Genomic DNA, 19,822 nt, shown 5'->3' with positions numbered 1-19,822 from the left:
TAAACTTGGGCTACACTTTCTTTTTTTTAACAAGAAAAATATTTTATTCAGATCTTTACAGTACAAGCGATGCAAATACACAATTTGTCACAAGAACAATATTATACAAAGTGACATAGAAACCATCATTATTGATATCCATAGAATAGATGGGAGCAAAATCCTTATCATATTAAATATTAGTATGGGCTACACTTTCAGGTCTAGGTCCGGTGACTTCATTTCTTTCCCAATAGGATGAGAGTGGTAGTATCCCCAGGTAGGACATAGACTGCAAATAAAAACCCTTCCCCCACTCGATCTTAACCTAAAAAATGAAAATGAATGCGGCCACCACAGCAAAATTGCTAAGCTTCACTATATTGCATTTTTGTTTTTGGGTTTATTGCAACTTTAAATACAAGAACCCCCCCATATTCCAAGTGAAAAAATATTGAATGTTTAATTTGGGGTTTTCAAACAAGTCACAGCCTTCATCTCAAAAGGGGCATTGTGTTCCACTCCTGGTGTTCTGCACCTTTGCATCACAAGGATTTTGTGGTTTGTTGTCTGGATCAGCCAGTTCTAGCTGTTTGCCACAGCTGCGTTTAGGTGGTCCAAAGCTGTTTTCTAGAGGATTCTCTTGCTTCCAGTACCACCATTCACAGTGGGTTTACTAGACTATTTTTCAGCCTGCTAGCCAGAGAAGGACCCTTCAGAACAGTGCTCAGCCTGTTTGTTAAAATTTGATCCAGCCCCCTAATGCCAACCAACAAACACAGTTTTCCATGTCACACTCCTGACACAGCACTCTGAAGCTTATTCAGCAGAATATTGCAGAAAGTATAACACAGGGAACTCCTAGCCACGGCAGTCTAAAGCTGGCTATACACTAGTAGATTTTTTATTGAACATTCATACAAAAATTCTCAGTACATTTGATGACTTGACAAATGTGCAAAAGTGCTTCAAAATGTTGTTTACTTTTAATGAATTTGGAATGAGTGGACGTTACTGAATGAAAACCACATACAGTATCTCACAAAAGTGAGTACCCCCCTCACATTTTTGTAAATATTTTATTATATCTTCTCATGTGACAACACTGAAGAAATTACACTTTGCTACAATGTAACAATGTAAAGTAGTATACACTTGTATAACATGGTAAATTTGCTGTCCCCTCAAAATAACTAAACACACAGCCATTAATGTCTAAACAGCTTGCAACAAAACTGAGTACACCCCTAAGTGAAAATGTCCAAATTGGGCCCAAAGTGTCCATATTTTGTGTGGCCACCATTATTTTCGAGCACTGCCTTAACCATCTTGGGCATGAAGTTCACCAGAGCTTCACAGGTTGCTACTGGAGTCCTCTTCCACACCTCCATGACGACATCACGGAGCTGGTGGATGTTGGAGACCTTGTGCTCCTCCACCATCCATTTGAGGATGCCCCACAGATGCTCAATAGGGTTTAGGTCTGGAGACATGCTTGGCCAGTCCATCACATTTACCCTCAGCTTTTTTAGCAAGGCAGTGGTCATCTTGAAGGTGTGTTTGGGGTCGTTATCATGTTGGAATACTACCTTGCGGCCCAGTCTCCGAAGGGAGAGGATCATGCTCTGCTTCAGTTTGTCACAGTACATGTTGGCCCTCATGGTACCCTCAATGAACTGTACCTCCCCAGTGTCGGCAGCACTCATACAGCCCCAGACCATAAGACTCCCACCACCATGCTTGACTGTAGGCAAGACACACTTATCTTTGTACTCCTCACCTGGTTGCTGCCACACACGCTTGACACCATCTGAACCAAATAAGTTTATCTTGGTCTCATTAGACCATAGGACATGGTTCCAGTAATGTCCTTAGTCTGCTTGTCTTCAGCAAACTGTTTGCGGGCTTTCTTGTGCATCATCTTTGGAAGAGGCTTCCTTCTGGGATGACAGCCATGCAGATCAATTTGATGCAGTGTGCGGCGTATGCTCTGAGCACTGACAGGCTGACCTCCCCACCCCTTCAACCTCTGCAGCAATGCTGGCAGCACTCATACATCTATTTCCCAAAGACAACCTCTGGATATGACGCTGAGCACGGGCGCTCAACTTCTTTGGTCGACCATGGCAAGGCCTGTTCTGAGTGGAACCTGTCCTGTTAAACCTCTATATGGTCTTGGCCACCTGCAGCTCTGTTTCAGGGTCTTGGCAATCTTCTTATAGCCTAGGCCATCTTTATGTAGAGCAACAATTCTTTTTTTCAGATCCTCAGAGAATTATTTGCCATGAGGTGGCAGGTTGAACTTCCAGTGACCAGTATGAGAGAGTGAGAGCGATAACACCAAATTTAACACACCTGCTCCCTATACACACCTGAGACCTTGTAACACTAACGAGTCACATGACACCCTGGGGAGGGAAAATGGCTAATTGGGCCCATTTTGGACATTTTCACTTAGAGGTGTACTCACTTTTGTTGCCAGTGGACATTAATGGCTGTGTGTTGAGTTATTTTGAGAGGACCGCAAATGTACACTGTTATACAAGCTGTACACTCACTACTTTACATTGTAGCAAAGTGTAATTTCTTCAGTGTTGTCACATGAAAAGATTTATTAAAATATATACAAAAATGTGAGGGGTGTACTCACTTTTGTGAGATACTGTACACTGTTAGACATTTGTTTGTTTGAGTACAATTTTCCATCCTGCTCCTTTTAATGTCCTTGTCACTGCACATGAACGTTCCTAAAACAAAAAAATTTGAGCAAAGATCTAATAGAGTAGCCAGCTTAAGAGTGACCTTACAAACCAGGCTGTTAAGGAACACATTTGTTATAAAATATTTCTGAAACCTCAATTTCATATAGAGATAAATGTGGCAGAGGTGTATTTTGGAGGAATATTTATTATAAGTTTGTCAGCCAATCTGATATTTGTAGCAGACCTTTGCTGGACAATAAAACGGTCTAGATAAGGATGTTTTGCTGTATAGTAAAACTGAAAGAAATTGCTTGCTTTTTATCTTTTTTGGGGAAATTATTGCAGAGTTTTGAAGTAAAAAAGATTTGAAGTATGGCAATCAGCATTTGTAGTCAATATGTTCAGTCAAACAACAGGCCTCTCAGATTAAGGCCCCTTTCACACTACCGCGACTTCAAAGTCATGTGATTTTGACGCGATTTTACCGCAATTTTGCGGTTATGATTTTGACACAATTTTAGTGCGACTTGAGGTCTATAGACTTCAACTCACGTCAAAGTCAGACCAAAGTAGTGCATGGACTACTTTAAAGTCGGTGCGACTTGAAGTGATCAGATATGAATGGTACTCATTGGAAATCATAGGGTACGACTTGTAATGAGACTTTGCAGTTCCAAGTCGCAGGACAAGTCGCACAAGTGTGCAAGGGGCCTAAGACTGTAGACTTGGCATAAAATCGTTAAAGTGGTTCCACAGGCTCAAGGTTTGTTACCTTCATGATATGCATGAAGGTAACAAACTTTCTCTGTACAGCAAATCCCCCCCCCCAATACTTACCTGAGCCCCATCAGGATCCAGCGATGTTTAGCTCTCCAGGGACTCTCCCTCTTCATTAGCTAAGACAGCATCCAGAGCGAGCCTGCTTGGGTGCCCCCATAGCAAGCTGCTTTCGCTAGGGTCTCTCGGCAGGAGGGAGAAACCAGGAGTGCCGACAAGGGAACCAAGAAGAGGAGGATCAGGAATTCTCTGTGCAAAACCACTGCACAGAGCAGATAAGTATAACATAACATTAAAAAAAAAGCCTTTACTATCACTTTAATCACTGTTTTATAGGATGTTGCCCAACCATTCTGATAAAATGGAGCATTTCTGTCAATCTAACCCACTAATTTGGTGTGAAAAATGTTAGTTCATAATGGTTTTCATTGTTTAATTAAGGACAATCTCATGCCTCTTTGATAGTTGCCTATGGGCCTATGTTGATGGGGTTTTTGTTCACTTCAAGCAGGTTTTCTATTTTAATACAACTCTATGGGAACACAACACCTGCTTGAAGCAGGTAAAATGCAGACCAGATGGAGGTCAGCTGTAGGTCAAATGTATCTGTCTATGAATGAATTCTGAATAATCTCAGAAGCATCTGAAACTGATGTCAAACTTATGCTATCTATACCCATTCTACTCTCCCAGTAAAGCATAAGTGTGCATTTCATAACATACTACATGTTACACCCATATCCAGGGTTACAAAACGAGCATCCCCTGCAAGACCCCAGAGTCCCCCTTGTGACAGCGAGCCAGGGATCTTCTCCCCTCACCCGCTGTCACAAATTTAAAAAAAACCTGCGGCCGTTTTGGGCTCTGCCCACTTGGCGGCATTTATTCCCAATGTTCTGTGAATGGGAGAACTACAAATATCGTCATTTATGGGACTGAGGTCTTGTAGTTCTCACTGTTCATTGATTCTTTCTGTCATTCAGTAACTGCCTGCCTGTATGAGGTATGGGCAGAATGCTACACTAATACCCCGTACACACAAGCGGAATTTCCATCGGAAAAATCTTGGATGAAATTCCGCTCAAGCTTGGCTTGCATACACACGGTCAAACAAATGTTCTCTGAACTTTCGACCGTCAAGAATGCGGTGACGTACAACACTACGACGAGCTGAGAAAATTACGTTCAATGCTTCCGAGCATGTGTCAAATTGTTTTCGAGCATGCATGTTTTTTTGCACGTCGGAATTGCATACAGACGAACTGAATTTTCGATAGGAACTTTTTCCGACAGAAAAATAGAGAACATGCTCTCAATCTTTTGCTGGCGGAAATTACGCCAGCAAAAGTCCGATGGAGCATACACATGGTCGGAATTTCCGACCAAAAGCTCACATCGGACTTTTGCTGGCAGAATTTCCGCTCGTGTGTACGGGGCATAACAGTCTACAGGAGCATGAGATTGCATGCGTGCAATACTTTACAGGCTCCTATTAAAAAAATAAATGCACATTATTTTTTTTTCCTTGTCAAAAGAAGTTGATTGAGTATACAATATTATAAAGATACATAAAGTAAGTTTACAAGGATCTATAAAGTAAGCTCATTGTTTTACAGTGGGGTTTATATAGGTAAATATCATGAAATTTCAAATATTAAACATTGGGTTCACGTAAACCTAAATTAAAGATATATATCATTTCCTTAGTTACTTTTGTAGGTATTTAAATGATTTATACCTACTATACATATTGTTTACAGGTAGAGTGTATATAGGTCAAATAAATTCTGATAATGAGCTTTAATCGTAAGGTGGAGAAAAGGAAAGAGAAAGAAGAAAAAGGGTAGAAAGGCAGAGGTATGGTCCACAAGGTTGTCCCGCTCGTCAGTTTATTATTCTTTTTAGTTCTCTTTGAAGCCTTAGAATGGGTGTCTCTGTAAGTCATTTAATCTGTTACCATGGCAACAGGACAGAGTCATTGAAATTTGACAGGAACTGTTGTTTTATCCAAGGATGCCAAAGTTTTTCAAATTTTGGAATTTGATTTTGATCGATGGCTACCATCTTAGCATGGGACATTGTATTATTCATTCTGTGAATTGTTTCTGCTAGTACCAATGTAGGAGATTTCCATGCCTTGGCCACTGTTTGTTTTGCAGCCGTTATTAGTTGGATCATAAGTTTGAATTGAGAGAGTGTTAACCATTCCGGTTTTAGATTAAGTAAAGTTATATATGGATCTGGTTGTATTATTTTTTTAAATATTTTAGATGCAATCACGAAGACTTCCTTCCAGAAGGTTTGGATTACTGGGCACGTCCACCATATGTGTAAATGTGTGCCTATTTCTGGGCATCCTCAAAAACAAAGAGCTGAGGTATTAGGTGAATATTTTGCCACTCTAGCGGGTACAAGGTACCAGCGAGTTAGGACTTTATAATTTGTCTCCAGTGCTAAGATGTTGGGTGAAGATGACTTAGATGTGAGCCATATATTAGACCAGTCCGTGTCTTCTAAAGTTCGTCCCAGGTCCTCCTCCCACCTCTGAACGTAAGAGGGTCTATTAAGATTTACTACTCCATATAATTGATTATAAAGTGATGAAATTGTACCTTTAGCAAATGGATCTTTTGTACAGATTGATTCAAAAATGGATAATTGGGATAATGGTGTATCCCCCTTTAGGAATGGTATATATAAATTTTTGATTTGGAGATATCTAAATATCTCAGAGTTTGGTAGATCATATTTTTCTCTAAGCCAGTGGTTCTCAACTCCAGTCCTCAGGACCCACCAACAGGCCAGGATTGCAAGATAGCTGAAATACATCACAGGTGATATCACTTGCTGCTCAGTGATTGCAGTATTCTAGTCTGCAACTCCCCAAGGTAATACCTAAAATCTGGCCTGTTGGTGGGTCCCGAGGACTGGAGTTGAGAACCACTGCTCTAAGCGATGGGAATGAAAGGAATGATTTAGATGCTATGAAGTCATTTAGTGTCTGAATGCCTGATGTTGTCCAAGCTTTAAAAGAATTTGGGTAGATCCAAGCCGGATAAAAGGCCGGATTTCTGATAAAAGAAAGGAGAGGATTGTGTGGAGATTTTAACTGATATTTGGTTTTTAGTTTATCCCAGAGAGATAAGAAGTGTTTAGTTATGGAAAGCGGTCTTTAGGATCAAGCCATAACAAGTTTGATATTAATAGAGGGTCATTTTCTGAAGCCTCTATAAATACCCATAATGGGATTTCCTGTTTTGCATGGTATTTGGACAGACTGGCCAAATGTGCTGCTCTGTAGTAGTTAGTAAAATTAGGGTATCCCAGGCCTCCTTTATTTTTGGGAAGATGTAGTGTGTGTATAGGTATACGTGGTTTAGAAGAACCCCATATAAACGAAGTTGCTCTTTTTTGTACTATTCTCAAAAAATAGGAAGGAATTGGAATAGGGAGGACTCTGAATAGATAAAGCAATTTGGGTAGAATAGTCATTTTGATTGCATTAATCTTCCCTATCCAGGATAAAGGAAGTTGCGACCATTGTTTTATTAGATTTGTGATCTGTCTTAATACAGGAGGATAATTGGTTGAGAATAAGTCAGAATGAGATGCTGTTAAATGAATTCCAAGATATGGGATTGATTTTTCTGCCCATGTGAATGGGAGTGCAGCCCTAGCCGGGATCAATTCCATGTTTGTGAGCGAAATATTAAGCACTAGGCATTTCTTAGGATTAATCATAAGGCCGGATAGGGCTGCAAATCCATCAAGAGCTGGTATTAAGTTAGGACCAGAGACCTGTGGTGATGATAGAAAAAGTAATATATCGTCTGCAAATATACATAATTTGTGTGTAATACCTCCTACTTCAATGCCAGTTATAGTTTGGTTTGTTCTGATGTATTGGGCCATGGGTTCGAGTATAAGGGCAAATAATAAGGGAGATAATGGGCAACCCTGTCGGGTACCTCTTTCAGTATTAAAGGCATCAGATTTGTATCCAGCATATTTTATATAGGCTTTGGGTTTATTATATAATGCTTTGATCCATGTTAAAAAGTGGGGTCCAAAACCCCATTTTTGTAATGAATATTGCATATATTGCCAGGATACTGTGTCAAATGCCCTCTTAATATCGAGAGATAGAAAACATAAAGGGATTTTCCGTTTTTTAGCAATATGTGCCAATAACACTGCCCTGCAGATATTATCGCCTGCCTGTCTATTTGGCATGAAGCCTACTTGATCTCTATGTATTAATTTTCCTATAATGCTATTGAGGCGTTTTGCTATTATTTTTGCTAATAATTTAATATCAAGGTTTAACAGAGAGATAGGCCGATAATTCACACAGGAAGTATCATCAGAAAGGGGTTTTGGGATCATACAAACAATTGTCATTAGTGTTTCTTGCCGAAAAGAATGTCCTTCTAGAAGTTTGTTAAAAGTTTCAGTGAGAACGGGAGAGAGTATTTCTGAGAATGTTTTATAGTATAAAGCCGAGTAGCCGTCTGGGCCTGGTCTTTTGTTAAGTTTTAGGTCTTTTATGGCGTTAGCAACTTCATCTATAGTTATAGGCTCATCCAAACTGCTTTTTTGATCCTGAGACAACTCAGGAAAGGTTATTTTTGAGAAGAAGGATTCAGCCTCTGTAGGATTAAATTCATTGTTTGTCTTGTATAAAGTTGCGAGATGTGAGTGAAATTTATGGACTATTTTAACTGGATTACAAGTATAAACATTTTTTGATAATTTCAAACGTATTGGTTTGAAAGATTTGTTAGTTGAATTTAATGCCCGAGCCAAATATGTACCTGGTTTGTTTGTATTCATGTAGAAATTGTGTTTGGAGCGTTTGAGGGATTTAACTGACTCAGTGAGAAATAGATCGTATTCCAATCTAGATTTTTCCAGATGAGATTTTGTACTCTGAGATGGATTATCTTGGAATGATATGTAGGCTGCATTAAAATTGAGTTTTTTTGCTAGATTTTTGCGTTCCCGTTTAAATAGTGCCATTTGTCTTTGTATTGTACCACGCAAGACAGGCTTATGAGCTTCCCACAGTGTTATTGGGGAAATGTCTGTTGTATTATTAATTAATATGTATTCCTTTAAAGCTTGTTCAATGGCCATCTGATGTAGTGGGTGTTTGAGCATTATGTCCGGTAAGTACCACGTTGGGTCATGCGCTTTTGGTATGGCTGAGGCTATAGTAGTGTATACTGCATTATGGTCAGACCACGGAATCGGAATTATATCTGATGCAATAATTTCTTTATCATTCCTATTGTTAGAAAAATATGATCTATTCTGGTGAAGGTTTGATGAGGGTGCGAGAAATAAGTGAATTTCTTTTTCATTGGGTTACTTTCTCTTCACGAATCTACCAGATTGTATTTGGAAAGAAGTTGAGAAAAAGGTAATCTAGAGGTTATTTTGGATGGTGTAAAAGGTGATTTATCTAGAAATGGGGGGAGGACCTGGTTCGAATCCCCGCACATTATCACTGTTCCTATTTTGTGTGTATTAATCACTTGTAATATATGTGGGAGGAATGGTGTAGGTTGTTTGTTAGGAGCATAGTAGGAAATCACCGTGATTGCTGTATCCATTATATAACCCATGAGTATCAGGTATCTACCTTCTGGGTCTTTAATTTCTAATGATAAGGTGAATGGTGTGGATCGGTGAAATGCAATTAGAGTTCCCCTTTGTTTGATACAGGCAGAAGCCGTGTAAATTTGTTGATAAAAAGGAGAAATATATTTTGGAGTAGAATCTTTGGTGAAGTGTGTTTCTTGGAGGCATACTATGTGAGCCTTCTTGTTATGGAAAGTACGGAAGGCTTTGGTCCTTTTTTGTGGGACATTTATTCCCTGAACATTCAGGGAAAGTATATTCAGTGGTGCCATGGCAACAGATCAAATAGTTTTGACTTACTTTTTGTTATGCAGAGCTGACTGCGCCGATCAACCTGTGTGGACTGAAGAGATGAAAAGATAGAAAAGAAACCAGTGAATTCTGGAGTAAAGAGTAAACAAAAAACATATGAGATTAGATGATACATTGTATAAATTATTTTTTGCAAGTAATCACAATTTACCCGTGAAAGAGAATAAATATCTCTCTCAGGGGAATAAGTGCCTTCGTCACACTCCCACATAATATGGTTGGGAGAATGAGGAGGGCTAATGGGGGTACACGGATCTTCCGCTTACAGGAGAGAAGTGTTATGTCAAAAGACATCAAAATGATGATTCATTAATTGGAGTGCAGAATATGGTTTTTGTTGAAATTATTTATTCCAGGGTGGTTGTATATGGTTAGTCTTGCCCTAGGCTAAATAATTCAGTTAGAAAGGTACTGTTAATAACTTTGGTATTGATGAAGATAGTTTGAATTATTTTGGGATTTTAACCCTTTTAGAGTAAACAATTACATATTTTATTCATATGTAACTGTTTAGATATGTTAACGGCCTCTTTTATGAGAATGATGATTCCCATTTTGTTCTGAAATTTTCTGGGTGCTGCCTGAATGTGAAGATGATGCCATTCTTCTGCGTGTGGGAGAGTTGCTGCTTGTGGGTTCTGTCAGATTTAATTTTAAAAGGGTTTGTTGTAGTTCATCTGCTTCTGTAAATTGTACCTTGGTAGTTAAATCTGACTGAAAAGGGGAAGCCCCATTGATACATAATGTTGTGGCGTTGCAATTCCATTAGTTGGGGTTTCATGGATCGTCTTTTAGTAATAGTAAGTTGGGATAGGTCAGCAAAAATTTGATAATTGTGTCCTTGAAAATTAAGTTCCTTTTTTTCTCTTGCAGCAATTAGTATTTGTTCTTTCGTTCTGTAATAATTACATTTTGTGATTATATCACATGGGAGTCCATCTTTCTTTTTGGCTGTGAGGGCTCTGTGTACTCTGTCCAGTTCTAAACGTTCAATAGGGATATCTGGCTTTAGTTCTTGTAATAGAGCAGTAATAGTAGATTGCAGGTCTGTCACAGTTTCAGGTATTCCCCTTATGCGCAAGTTTGAACGTCTGGCTCTATTTTCGTAATCTTCGAGCTTAGTTTGAAGTATTAAATTCTCTTCTTTTAATTGTTCCAATTCTGTTATATTTTCTTGGGTTGTAATTTCAATTTCATCCATTTTTATTTCTAAGGCTGCGGTGCGGTTTCCCAGCTCTCTTATTTCTTTGGTTAGGCTTTTTGTTATTTGGTCTGAGGTTTGTTTTAAAGCCTTATGAAGCATCTTTTCAAATTGTAATAATATTACTGGGGATGCTGAGGAGGCTTGTGGAGAAGTTTGTGAGAGGATTTGTTCTGTATCTGACTCAAATGGAGAGTCTTGCTGTGACATTTTCTGTCTGTGAGAGCGCCCTGATGCTGTATATTGTGAGGTGACTGGAGCTGCTTTAGTTGCAGTGAGTGCCTGTGAGCTCTTTGTGAGGTGATTTTTATTTCTGCCACGGCTTCCTCCCAGTACCATATTTCCTGCCCAAACTTTCACAGTTTGTTCCCTGGGGCAAAAAGGTTCAAATGGATACCTTTTGAGCCTGCAGGCTCTGCTTTGTCCTTCTCTTCTCTCCTCAGCGGTGCGGAGCTCTAACAATGCATGTCTGCTCCGCTAGGCTCCGCCCATCTCCCCCCCACATTATTTTTTTTTAAAGGTGAACTTATCCTTTAAAGGAGACTTATCCTTTGGCGAGCCACTGAGAGCCTGGGCCAGCCACTCCGCCCCCTCCACAGCCCAGTGCTCCAGTGAGCGTAGGGTTGAGCAGAGCAGACAGCAGTTACTGACAGTCACCAGCTCTCTGCTCATGGAGCACTGAGAACTGAACAATCAGTGGTGTTTATATGTCTCGGTTCTTAGTCTTAGAGCCAGTGGGGGACAAATGCAGCATGGGACCGATGTTGCATTTTACTAGGTAAGTATGATTCCAAAATTAAAGAAAAACCCTAACTTCTCTTTTAACAATAGATTCAATAGCTCAACCACTTCAATACAGGGCACTTTCCCCCCTTCCTGCCCAAGCCAATGTTCAGCTTTCAGCGCTGTCGCTTTTTAAATGACAGTTGTGCGGTCATTCAACACTGTACCCAAACAAATTTTTATCATTTTGTTCCCACAAATAGAGCTTTCTTTTTGTGGTATTTGATCACCACTGATGTTTTTATTTTTTGCTAAACAAATAAAAAAAGATTGAAATTTTTGAAAAAAAAAAGTTTTTCTTTGTTTCTGTTATAAAAATTTGTAAATAATTAAGTTTTCTCCTTCACTGATGGGCACTGATGAGGCTGCACTGACGGGCACTAATAAGGCGGCACTGATGAGGTGGCACTGATGATGGGCACTAATCTGCAGTACTGATAGGTGGCACTGATATGCAGCACTAATGGGCATTGATAGGCGGCACTGATGGGTGGCACTGATGGTCACTAATAGTTGGTACTGATGGGCACTGATAGGCAGCACTTATGGGAACTGATAGGCGGCACTGATGGACACTGATAGATGGCACTGATAGGCATCACTGATGAGGAGGCACTGGAAGGCATTACTGATGGGCACTGCTTTGCATCATTTATGGCCACTGATTGGAATCATTTATGGCCACTGATTGGCATCCCTGGTGGTCCTTGGTGGCATACCTGGTGGTCATCATTAGTTGGCATCCCTGGGGGTCCTGGTGGCCCTGGGTGGGCATCCTCAGGGGGGCTGCTCTGATTTATTAGCCTTGATTGATTATCTCCCTGTCAGGAGAGCAGCCGATCGGGCTCTCCTCTACTCGCGTCTGTCAGATGCGATAAAGGAAAAGCCGATGCATGGCTTTTTCTGTTTGCACTGTGATCAGCTGTGATTGGACGGAGGCTTTATATCGGGATCGGAGATGCGTTGTGTCAGACTGACACACCAGACCACCGATCGCCACGATGCGCAACCTCGTGGTCGCGTGATCGTGGCTTATCCTGCTGAAATCATATGACGTCCAGTCAGGATAACTGAACCACCGCCCGGCAGTCATTCTGCTATAGGCTGGGCGGGAAGTGGTTTAGTACCCTTTATGTATTTAGTGAAACATATCCACAATAAATACATTCATCTGGTTTGTCAGATCGGTACATTTTTGACAGGCATGTGACCCATAGTCAATAAGCAGGGATCAAACTAAGTTGGTGAGTAAACCGCGCAAGTCCGCAATAATTTATTAACTGAACTAAAATTAGAAGCAATGTGCAAAACCAGTTTTTAATATCATGTCAAGTCCTATTGCTTGAGATACTGTGGCAAGCATTTGTTTTAATGTTTTTCATGTTTGTTTAATTTAGCTACTACAATTTGGAAGATGTTGGACATGATACTATGAATAAGTTCCTTTCGAACCTTGTGGAGAAATCACTTATTGACCTTGAGTGCTCATACTGTATAGAAATCGCGGAGGTAAGATCAACATTTATTAATTCTTTTTAATTGAAATGTTTGGTGGGTTGAGAATACTTTCAGATTATCATTAGGCAGTAGGATTGATTTACTAAAACTGGGGAGTGCAAAATCTGGTGCAACTGTGTATAGAAACCAATCAGCTTCCAGTTTTTTTGGGTTTTTTTTGTCAAAGCTTAATTGAACAAACTGAAGGTAGCAGCTGAACCAGATTTTGCACTCTCCAGTTTTAGTAAATCAACCCCAGCTTATAAACCAACTGATGAGCAAGTAGTAGAAGTAATAAAAATATAAGACAGATGTTTGGTTTTATCATTCTGAAATTTTTAAGTCAGATTTAAGAATATTTCAATCGGGAGTACCGTTGGCAGAATTATTTGTGATGATTGTAAGTCTGTCAAACTCTATGCGTGTAACTTACTGGATCAACTTAAACCCTTATTATCACACACAGAGATTTGTATGCTTTAAAATCCCTGTAATCACTTGCAGATTGTTCACTGCTGTATGTGCAAAAGGCAGTATAGCTTTCATTTTGTGTTTTCTGCATCCCCATTTTGATAACGTTGGTATGGGGATTGACAGTGTGAACAAGGAAAGGTTAAACTAGATTAAATCTTTTTCTAACCTGACTATGTAAAACTATAAAAAAAGCTGCCTTAGCATCCGCTCCCAGTCAGAAATCTACCTGTCATTGACCATGTATACATAGCTTGATATATAGCCAAAGCTTTATATTGTATTTTTGGATAAAGTAGGTAAGGGTTACAACCTCTGTCGTGTAATTATTATTATTATTTTTTTTTGTCTGTATATGAGGGAACACACAGCAAGTGACACACAAAGTGAGCTGAATTTCTTTCTGCATGTATCCAGTCAGGCAGGCCCTTGCACTACATAATTGTTGGTAGATGTAAAGGAGAACATATAAACAGATTGTAAAATGTGGTGAGCTGTAAGCATTACAATCTGTTTGTACAATCTCCTTTAGATGTAAAAAGAAGTAATTAGTGCAAGGGCCTGCCTGACTGAATACAAATTGATTGTTTGAACATTTAGGTAGGCTGTCATATTACACAGTTTTGGCAGATCTGAAGTTGACTGTGTGTAGACTGGTGTGGTTAGATTGCAATGTGTATGATAAGCCTTATGCCCCGTACACACTAGCTGAATTTCCGTCGGAAAAATCTTGGCTTGCATACACACAGTCACACAAAAGTTCTCTGAACTTTCAACCATCAAGAAGGCGGAGACGTACAACACTACAACGAGCCTAAAAAATCAAGTTCAATGCTTCCGAGCATGTGTCGAATTGTTTCCGAGCATGCGTGGTTTTTTGCACGTTGGAATTGCATACAGACGAGCGGAATTTCGGATAGGAACTTTTTCCGACGGAAGAATAGAGAACCTGCTCTCAGTCTTTTGCTGGCAGAAATTCCGCCAGCAAAAGCCCGATGGAGCACACACACGGTTGGAATTTCTGACCAAAAGCTCACATCGGACTTTGCTGGCGGAATTTCCGCTCGTGTGTACGGGGCATAAGACAGTTGTTCCAGAAACAGATGTCCCCAGTGGAAGACTTCCACTTACCTCTTCTTCTGGGGACAAGTCTAAAATTGGAATTCCCCTCACATTCCTCCTATTGCCACCAGTAAAATTAGATGGGTTTTTTACAGTTTCCTCCCCAGACAACAATAAAAACTTGGCAAAAAAATTATTTAGCAAGGCATACACTTAATCTTCATTTTAAGGCTAAAATTGTATTTTCATAATGCTGCCTTTCACATCATATTCATGTTTCAGTTCTTCATAGGCAGTAATACAAGCCTGCCTTATCACTGCATTATCAGTATTGTAACACCTTTCAACTCGGCTAGCAATCAAATACAGCCTATGCATTACTAAAGATGAAATCTCACTTGATTTTCTGTTCCTCAGGGTACAAAGTACATGTAGTTCTTTATCCCATGTTCTTAGGTGCATAGCTACAAGGTCAGACAGGGCTCCAGCCTTCTTTCCCCACAGCCATCTGACAATGTAGCAGGTAAGGGAACAGCTGCTTGATAACCGGTGCTTGTTCAGGGCTCAAAGCCCTTGCCCCAGAGAAGTGCTGGCATAAGCAAAGCTGGGGGGTGTCAGCCTCCTCTTCTATTTCTTCTGTTTAGCTGTTTACCTGGACTTCAGCTTTAAGACCTCACTTAGCATGAAAAGATTTCCTAAACCCTAAAGGGGAAGTACAGGCTAAAAAAAAAAAAAAATTGTTTAAAGCCTTGCCTTTCCATAAAATGTTGCATACTGTTTGCAAGAAATCACAGTGAAGACAACTTTTTTCACTTCTTTGGGGTGGTCACTTGATTTGTCTGATCTGTGTCAATGATGTTTATCAGCAGTAGGGAGTCAAATGTTTAATCTTTATTTTAGCTTTTCCTTCTACTTTAACCCTAACACCAAAACCTAACCCTATGATTTAATTTTTTTATTTGGTGCTGTACCAATTGGCTCCAAAATTAATTTTTCTGTTCTGAGATCACAGCACTGATAACCTTTTCTAAAATGGCCTGATGCTATGAGGTTTCTCAGTGCTTGATCTTTTGCAGTTGTTTACACTCAAAACACTGTCACATGGTGTGCCAGGATTGCTTGTATAATTTATCAATTTAACTTACAAACATGGCTACTTTTAAGGTGATACTTAAAATGGTTGTAAAGGCAGAAGGTATTTTATGTTAAGGCATAGAATGCCTTAACATAAAAAGCCCTCGGTGTGCAGCAGCCACCCTCAGCACCCCCTAATACTTACCTGAGCCCCATCTCTGTCCAGCGATGTCCACGAGTCCCTCAGCCATCCGGGCCTCCCCCTCCTGATTGGCAGAGACACAACAGCGGCGCTATTGGCTCCCGCGACTGTAAATCAAAGTCAGTTAACCAGGGGAGATAGAGGGGGTGGGGCCAAACAGCAGCTCCATGTCTGAATGGACACACGGAGCTGCAGCTTGGCTCGGGTGCCCCCATAGCAAACTGCTTGCTTTGGGGGCACTCGAGAAGAGGGAGGGGCAAGGAGCAGTGAAGAGGGACCCCAGAAGAGTAGGATCCAGGCTGCCCTGTGCAAAACCAGTGCACATAGGAGGTAAGTATAACATGTTTGTTTTTTTATTTGTTTTTGTTTTTTTAAACAAGTCTTTACAATTACTTTAATTTCAGGTGAAATCAAGTATAGAAGATTGAACTTTAGCTTTATTGGTAGAAGCCTAGACAAACAGAAGCAGTTTTAATTGACTTTTAGCAGAAAACCTAAATAGTCTGATTTCTTCACCCAAATATTGTATGGGGACTTTTGATTAAGCCAGGATCCAGGTGTTTATAGCCAGCCTTACATGCAGTATACAACAAACACAGTTTTGTAAAGGCAAATATAACTTACTTTACCCAATGTTATGAGTCTGGTGATAGCCTGATCCTGTAATTTAAAGTCCGATTGGGTGAAAGTTTTCTGGCTAAGGCTGGATTCACACCTATGCTTTTTTAGTGCTTTTTGCATTTTGCAGATTTGCACTACAGAACATGTTCCATAGGAGACCATGTTAAATGGACTGTAGTGCAAATCTGCAAAATGCAAAAAGCACTAAAAATGTATAGGTGTGAATCCAGCCCTGTTAAAAAGATAACAATTGTAGCTTCCCTTTTCATGCATTTTTATGGATAGCAAAGAAGTAAGAAGATGCATGTCTACCCACATGCCCAGTGTCTATGGCTGTCCTGAAGTTTGGTTTGTTGAGACTGTTGGCATTCAAACCATGGTTAGTTTTTGTTGTTGAATTGTGATGTCCAGGCTAACAATGATAAAAAGTTAGTATGAGGAATATACTGTACATATACTGTAAATAAATAAATATATATATATATATATATATATATATATATATATATATATACACACACACACAGATGGTCCCCGGGTTACAAACAAGATAGGGTCTGTAGAATTGTTCTTAAGTTGAATCTGTTTGTAAGCCGGAACAGGTACATTTTTTGTAAGTGTAGCTTTTTGGATAACATAGGGAAGGGTTATCACCCCTGTAACATTTGTTTTGCTGTCTGTGCCCCTGTTCAGATTCACCTCACTTTCTGTCCCAATGACAACTGGATTTTGAAAAATTTTGGGTTGTTGTGGAAACAAGCCTTGGTGATAAAGCATCAGTGGAGTCACCTTTTTCCCATAATAACTCTTACAGGAGTAAATTTCCCTTCCTAGGGGTAGATTTCCTTTCACTTCCTGTTGTCTCCCTCCGTTTGTAAATAGGAGTCGTTTGTAAGTCAGATGGTTGTAACTAGGGGACCGCCTGTGTGTGTGTATATATGTATATAATTTTTTTTTTTAAATAATTCTAAGCCATTAAAATGAAGTTCCACAATCTTAGAATGATGCAAGAGTAGATATCTAATACTCCGTGTTTAGCGGTTTGTATCATTCATGGATCACTGCTCATGCATATAGCTATTAGTACACTATATGATATGATTAAATTGATTTATCGCATTTTCCTTTATGTACTTTACACTTGTTTAGATATTTAGATCTATTAATATTCCAGTTTATTGAATTTGCTAGCAGCACTAGTCATTTTTTTATTTTCTTCCATCTCCTATTTGTGTAGTGTATTTGATAATAATTGTATCCTTTTCCCGTTTTCGTCTGATAACATACTGTAAGTCATGAAAACAAGTGAATGGTATAAGTACAGAGGAGTCCGAGCCTAATTAGGACTATTTCACGACTTCACACTGTGTGCTGAAGTATAAATGATAGTGGTATAGAGAGGGATTTATTAACATTTAAATGTCTCTAAGGTATAAATTAAACATGGAAAATGTGTGCTGTTAAATACAAAGCAATAAATGTGTCAAACTGCTTTGTATAGCTATTTTGCTTTTAAAAGAAAATTTACATCAGAACTTTAACATAATGCAGGGTTACATATTGTTCATGTGTCTTAAGCAGGGCAATCTATTGGCCATTTACAAATAGTGATCATTAATTCTGTTAATGCTTCTTAAACAGGTGCTCTAGGAAAGAAACTTTAGAACAGATTTACAAAAATGATTTGTTTACAAAAACTTTATATAGTGAGGCATAATGCCTAACATACTGAAAACTAGATGTGGGGTTTAATACAATACACTCTAAGGAAAAGGGAATATCTTGAATAAATATCTAATGTATATGTAATGAAGAAATGGGGGGATACATTTCTATTACTCAGCACGTGGATGGTTTGTAAAAAGATCCAAAATATAGACATAATATGTTGAGTTTTTAAGTTAATAAATTCCATGTACGTTAGTTGCTTTATTAAGGTAAATTGATTATCTGAAAATATTGAAGGCTATGATTACAGTTTTTTTTACCATTGTGCATTAGAATAAAAACATAGATTTGTACTATTTGCTAGACAGAATTAAAGAAGGCTAAATGCAGGGTGGTGAGTAGAGATGTCATTTGTCTTTTTTATTTTTATTTTTAGGATAATCGTGGTATTGAGCCACAAACCTATGGGCGAATTGCCTCTTATTATTATCTGAAACACCAGACTGTACGCATGTTCAGGGACCGACTGAAAGCAGATTGCACAGTTGAAGACCTGCTTTCTGTACTGACAGTAAGAAACATTTTTTATGTTTATATAGATTATTGCTCTTAATCATGCTTGATTTACTAGTCTAACTATTTTTATTTTACATTGTATTCTCGCATTCATTTAATACAGATTTTACATAATAAGACTTTAGATGGAACATTTAGCATCTACTACTCGTGATTCATATTTTGTTCTGGACACATTATATGCATTCTTTGTGTTTTACATGTAAAGACGATTACACAAACCTTGACTTTACACTTCTCACTCCTTAATGCTTTTCAGTGGAACCGGAATTTTCACTAACTTTCCCTGTATTTTATCATACTTAATACATACACAATGAGCTTTATTTTTTCAAATAAGTATTAATAGAAATAGAGGCAATAGTAACAACATAATTATGTAGAGAAAATGTGTGTTTTATCAAAGCACCAAGGGGACATAGACAGGGAAATGTAGACCAAAAAAAGCAACAAAATAAGTCACCATTACTACAAGTTAGTGAAAAAAACAAGCTGCTAATAACAATTGAAAACAGCCATTTTAAATGAACTTGATGTTGATAGGTTTCCCTCGCAGCTGGCCGTGTTATGTCACGTTGCTTTATATGGAAGCATGTCTCCAAAATAGTGTATTTCCGCTTTAATTCTTAATTATATGCTGGAATCATTCCTACTTGTGCTGTTCTATGTGTATAATGGTTTATTTGCACAGTATCACTTGATAAGTATATATTTGTTGTTCTTGTATAATCTCCCCCTTTTTTTATATACTGGTTTCTATATTTTCGGATCGTCATTATGGCTACCCTTTCATTACCTTAAATGATATATGTTTTATATACTAATGTTGGTTTGCAGGATCTTCTATCTAACCTGTTTGATTTAATTATTATGTACAGCTATATTACTACAGGGTACTGTACCATTATTTATTTTTTGTGATTCACTTTTTGTCAACTGACATAATAAATGTACTTTCCTTCCATTCCTTCTGTTTCTACCATATAGTGTTGTATGTGATATTGCTGTCAAACGGGGAATTGCACGTTCCTTTATGTTTTGGGTTATTACAAGTTTTTATTCTGCTGAAGATTTTAAACGTTCCTTTATTTTCTACTTGAAATGGTTTAATAGTTTTCTTTTTTTTCATTGGGATAATGGATTGAATATGAATTTTAGTTGCATAGTAGTAGATTAAATTTTTTTGTGATGCTTTTTTAGCAAGCTAATCTTCTGGTAGAGTTGAATTGTATGCCTGAGGAAATCTGAAACATG

General features: G+C 38.7%; 1 protein-coding gene across 2 annotated transcripts in view; it reads left to right on the top strand.

The window, feature by feature from the left end:
- ASCC3 (activating signal cointegrator 1 complex subunit 3) overlaps positions 1 to 19,822 on the top strand; it is a 1,208,179-nt gene that overhangs the window by 1,051,769 nt on the left and 136,588 nt on the right. For both annotated transcript variants that reach the window (XM_073626995.1, XM_073626996.1), the window contains exons 35-36: positions 12,795 to 12,906; positions 18,429 to 18,563. In XM_073626995.1, coding sequence (XP_073483096.1) covers positions 12,795 to 12,906; positions 18,429 to 18,563 — 247 coding nt within the window. The remainder of the gene's footprint in view (positions 1 to 12,794; positions 12,907 to 18,428; positions 18,564 to 19,822) is intronic.

The sequence above is a fragment of the Aquarana catesbeiana genome, linkage group LG04 (genome assembly GCF_042186555.1).
Source record: "Aquarana catesbeiana isolate 2022-GZ linkage group LG04, ASM4218655v1, whole genome shotgun sequence".
Taxonomy (NCBI): Eukaryota; Metazoa; Chordata; class Amphibia; order Anura; family Ranidae; genus Aquarana; species Aquarana catesbeiana.
Note: the sequence above shows the minus strand (reverse complement) of the source record. Positions and strands in the feature narration are given on the sequence as shown.